This window comes from Zea mays, chromosome 4 (genome assembly GCF_902167145.1).
Source record: "Zea mays cultivar B73 chromosome 4, Zm-B73-REFERENCE-NAM-5.0, whole genome shotgun sequence".
NCBI lineage: Eukaryota > Viridiplantae > Streptophyta > Magnoliopsida > Poales > Poaceae > Zea > Zea mays.
The window spans coordinates 236,081,781-236,084,200 of record NC_050099.1 but is presented as its reverse complement, the minus strand read 5'-3'; the positions used below and the strand labels follow the sequence as shown (position 1 = coordinate 236,084,200).

General features: G+C 58.4%; 1 protein-coding gene across 1 annotated transcript; it reads right to left on the bottom strand.

Annotated features, from left to right (window-relative positions):
* Positions 1-243: 243 nt before the first annotated feature.
* Positions 244-1,953, bottom strand: LOC100281891 (hydroquinone glucosyltransferase). Its single transcript, NM_001154811.2, has one exon. The coding sequence runs from the start codon at positions 1,829-1,831 to the stop codon at positions 374-376; it is 1,458 nt and encodes a 485-aa protein (NP_001148283.2). The 5' UTR covers positions 1,832-1,953; the 3' UTR covers positions 244-373.
* Positions 1,954-2,420: the final 467 nt, after the last annotated feature.

Below are 2,420 nucleotides of genomic sequence, written 5' to 3'. Positions count from 1 at the left end.
TAGTTCATTGGTCCATTTTAGCTAATAATTTATTAGTCGACTAACTATTAGCTGTAGAGGTTCAAACATGACTTTAGTATCCAATGTTTATTTTTAATAGAGTATGAGCAACAGGTCTGGCGGCCGCTAGGCCTCGCCATATTGGTGGATCCGCCACCGACTCCTACACTAATAGAGCTAAATTATTATGGCATCCAATAAGCTTTGTTTTCAACAATTTATTTATCATAGAAATGAAACATGTACGCAAGCAAAAAAAACTTTGAATAGATACAGCTAGTCCATAAATACATATGCCATAATTACCACACCCAATGAATTGCAGTAAAAAATAGTTTTTTTTATCTCATCCGATTCACGGGAAGAAAACGAATCATGGAGCCGATCCGTTCCCGTTGACAAGTGCAGCCTTCAGCTTGCCGGCGACTTCCCCGAGCGCCCGCCGGGAAGACCCTTCCGACGACCACGCACGCTTCGAAGCCTCACGCAGCTCTCTCGTCCGGCCGCGCACCGCGCTTCCTTTCTCCCCCTCCATTAGCTCCTTCACTGAAGCCGCGATCTCTTCGCGCGTGACCAAGCCGTGGCCGTTGCCGCGCGCCGCCGGCCGCAGCGCCACGCCGGTCACCTCGGTCAGGATGGCTGCGTTCATCTTTTGCTCCGCGTACAGTGGCCATGCGACCATCGGCACGCCGGCTGCCACGCTCTCCAGCGTCGAGTTCCACCCGCAGTGCGACACGAAGCACGCCGTCGCCGAGTGAGACAGCACGCGCACCTGCGGCGCCCACGCCACGACGGCGAGGCCCCGGCCGCTCGTCCTCTCCAAGAATCCCTCGGGGAGCCACGCCAGTGGGTCGTCCTTGTCGCCGGGCATCGACCCATAGGCACAGGGGTTGCCGTCGAGGCTCGGCATGCGCACGACCCAAAGAAACCTGTGGCCGCTCATCTCCAGCCCGGCGGCGAGCTCGGCCGTCTGCTCCACGGATAGCGAGCCCCCGGTGCCGAAGGAGAGGTATACCACCGAGTTCTCCGGTTGGCGATCCAGCCACTCAAGGCAGCCCGATTCATCGGCTTCTTCGCTGGAGCTTGACCTGACAAAGGGTCCCACAGGGTACACCGGAGGGAACGCGCCGTCCTCGGCGTCCCGCTTGAACGTTTCCACCATGACGACCTCCAGCTCCTCGAAGCTGTTCACCAAGAAGCCGTTGGCGCGGCCGTATCTCCGGGCCTCCTCAACGTGATAGGCGTACACCGGGTCTTTCCGGTCCTGGAACCCTTCGGGGAGGTCGGCGTGGTGAAGAACCAGGCCTCCAGCTGGGAGCGGGAGCAGGTCCGGGAGGTCACGGTATTCGCCGGGGGCAGCGGCGTCGCCATGGAGCCCCGCGAGGTGGCGCATGATGGAGATCATGGCGAAGCTGTTCGGCAAGAAGACGTACCCCTGAACGCCGAGCTCCGCGGCGAGCGGCAGCGCCGAGGTTCCGAAGAAGTCACATACGAGCGCGGTCACCGAGCCGCGGCTGGCGTCCTCCATGAGCGCGCGGAGGTTTGGGAGCGATCGGCGGACGAACTCGAACACGAGGGCACCGAAGCCGATGTCCGACGGGAGGTCGTCAAGAGGAACAGCAGGAAGCACCGCGGTCAGGACGTAGGACGGCAGCGAGGACAGCACGACGGCCTCCGTTGCCGGGTTGGACATGCCGGGGATGGTGACCAACGTGACCGCGAAGCCGTGGTCAGCGGCGAGCCGCTGCGCGAGCTCCACCATCGGGATGAGGTGGCCCGCGCCAGGACTCGCCAACAGCACAACCTGCTGCTGTGACGGAAGCTTCTCCATGATTTCCGGCGATGGGAACTCGGTCGTCGCCGGACACCGACGTTTCACTTTCACCGGTGGTCGTCGGAGCCTTGGTGAAATATGCCCACACGTATGGTTGGTGCCAACTGCCAAGTATATACGGGCAAACGGCTGACCAGACTCGTAGTATTCTATTGGGCACTACGTCATAGCCCTGTCATGCCGTGTCGGACCAGTCCCTATATCTAATCCTCGGCCCTACAAGAACTTAGTCATGCCGTAGAGTCTGTAATAAAGACCGTCCATGCCTATCTCCAGCAGCTTAACTATCTCCATATCTAATATTGAACGGAGACCGAAAATGACCTTGATCACGGAGTGAAGGCTCCCATTTTCGTTTAAATTAACCAGTACACAAGACCTCGAGTGAAGGGGCTTTCGAACGACGACCGACCGTAACAAGGGATAACGTCAAGCGGAGGCCCCTAAACGATCGGCACCGATTAAGGCCTTCAGTAGGCGTCGCCCCAGAACCCTCGGCACCATACACCTATCTAAGGACAGCGAAGAGCACTGAAGGCTCCAGTGGTGGCGTCGAAGGCTACGAAGTGATCAACACGTCGTTGGT